Source organism: Salvia hispanica, chromosome 6, assembly GCF_023119035.1.
Source record: "Salvia hispanica cultivar TCC Black 2014 chromosome 6, UniMelb_Shisp_WGS_1.0, whole genome shotgun sequence".
Classification (NCBI taxonomy): domain Eukaryota; kingdom Viridiplantae; phylum Streptophyta; class Magnoliopsida; order Lamiales; family Lamiaceae; genus Salvia; species Salvia hispanica.
In genome coordinates this window covers 25,144,286-25,146,293 of record NC_062970.1, presented here as the reverse complement: position 1 = coordinate 25,146,293, position 2,008 = coordinate 25,144,286, and the positions used below count along the sequence as shown (strand labels likewise).

Here is a 2,008-nt window from a genome sequence, read left to right as displayed (position 1 = left end):
ATGGTTTGATGAAGAGGAACTACCATATGTTTGGTGACATGGTGGCGTTTGACTCCACTTACAACACAAACAAGTATACATTATATGCAGATTTTTGTACATTACTGAGATAAAGTTGCATTATACCTTTATCGTTATGCATTATTCAGAATTAATTATGCTAATGCTGCATACCTGTGTGCATCGCAGGTATTGCATGATCTTCACACCTTTCACGGGGAAGGACAATCATGGTAAACCCGTAACATTTGCTGCTGGATTGGTCTGCAACGAGAAAACAGGGGCCTTTGCCTGGTTGTTCAAACATTTCGTCGAATGCATGGGTGTAGCCCCCAAAATGATTGTGACCGATCAAGACATGGGCATGAGATCAGCTATTCAAGAGGTTCTTGTAGGAACTCGACACCGATGGTGTATGTGGCATATAATGCACAAGTTGGCTTCCAAGGTTCCAGGCAGGTTGCTTAGGGACGAAGATTTCAAGAAGGAATTCAATGCATTCGTTTGATCGGACTTGCTTGAACCCGACGATTTGAAGAGGAGTGGAATGGAGTGATTGAGCGTTATGAGCTGGAAGACGTTGATTGGTTGAACACATTGTACAAGTATAGACAGATGTGGATACCGGCCTACTTCAAAAATTTCCCACTCGGTTCGATGATTAGGACTACGTCCATATCAGAATCTGAAAACAGTTTCTACAAAAATTTTATGAAGCCCCGAGCGAACCTTGCCGAATTATACTTGTATTTCAACAATGCTCTGGACTTTCAGCGGAATGCTAGAACAAAGCTGGACTACAACGATGCTACTTCCGTGCCCATACTGGCCACTAAGTTGGGTTTCGAGAAACATGCTGCGACGATTTACACAGACAGTATGTTCAGGAAGATACAAGAAGAAATTGTTGATGGGAATGACAGATGCCGTGTGCTTGGTTTTTCATCAACAGATAAAATTGACACCTACAAGCTTGGGGATAGCGGACGGAATTCGTATTCCGTAAGACACGACAAGACTGACGAATCATACTCGTGCGACTGCAAATTGTTCGGCAGGCAGGGCTATTTGTGTTGCCACATTTTTTTTCTATTCAGGAACAATGAAGTGTCAAAAATTCCAGAGATGTACTGCAACAGCCGATGGATGAAGACTCCCTTTAGCCAAGGCCGTACATGGACTTTTTGATGTCACCATATATACAAGGTCCACCGTTGACGATAGGCAGACTGTTAAAAATCAAGGAATATCGTTGTTCTACGGTTTTATTCGACGTTTTGAGAGTGACATTGAAGTGCTTCGTGCTTTCGTAAGTGGTTTGGAAGAAGTTGGTAATTCTCTTCAAGCTGGAACTCCTCCAACTTCGGCGTTTGAAAGAGGCGCATGATAGAAGAATTTTACGGAATGCCAAGGCCTGAAGTTGTAGAGGTCCATCCTCCGGATGTTGTAAAGACGAAGGGTCATGCTAGCAGCTCCGCGAGCCGACTTGTTTCAAAGAGAGAAAACGCTATAAAGGAGGCTGCTAGGCCTCTTAGACGTTGTAAGGCGTGCGATGAGTTGGGCCATCACGATTCTAGAAACTGTCCAATGCTTAAACAGATGGAGAAGGAGAAAGCGCTTAGCAAAGGCAAGAGGAAAGCTTGATGTGTTTTGTAACTAATAAAATACTTTTTCGTCTCGGATTTGTTCTTATTATTTGTAGCGTTGTGGTCATTTTTTGCATAATAACTCTGTGGAGTTGCGATATTTACTGTCCATTATCGACTTACAACCTTGCATTAATAAGGATATTATATGCATCACTCCCTCTATTCATTCCATTAGTTGAGTTTTTTGGTTTTGTGCATTAGCGCATTTATAGGCTTGCATTAATAAAGATATTCTATGCATCACTCTGTCGTTTTGGTCCATTAGTCGAGTTCGTTGATAATGTGCATTATCGATTGATATCCTTGCATTAAACAAGTATATTCTATGCATCACTCCGTTTATTTAATCCATTACTCCA

At 41.7% G+C, this 2,008-nt stretch overlaps 1 protein-coding gene across 1 annotated transcript; it reads left to right on the top strand.

The window, feature by feature from the left end:
* The first annotated feature begins 8 nt into the window (after positions 1-8).
* Positions 9-1,188, top strand: LOC125195006 (protein FAR1-RELATED SEQUENCE 5-like). Its single transcript, XM_048093215.1, has 3 exons — positions 9-73; positions 190-455; positions 539-1,188. Exons 1-3 carry the CDS (start codon positions 9-11, stop codon positions 1,186-1,188), a joined length of 981 nt encoding a protein of 326 aa, XP_047949172.1.
* Positions 1,189-2,008: the final 820 nt, after the last annotated feature.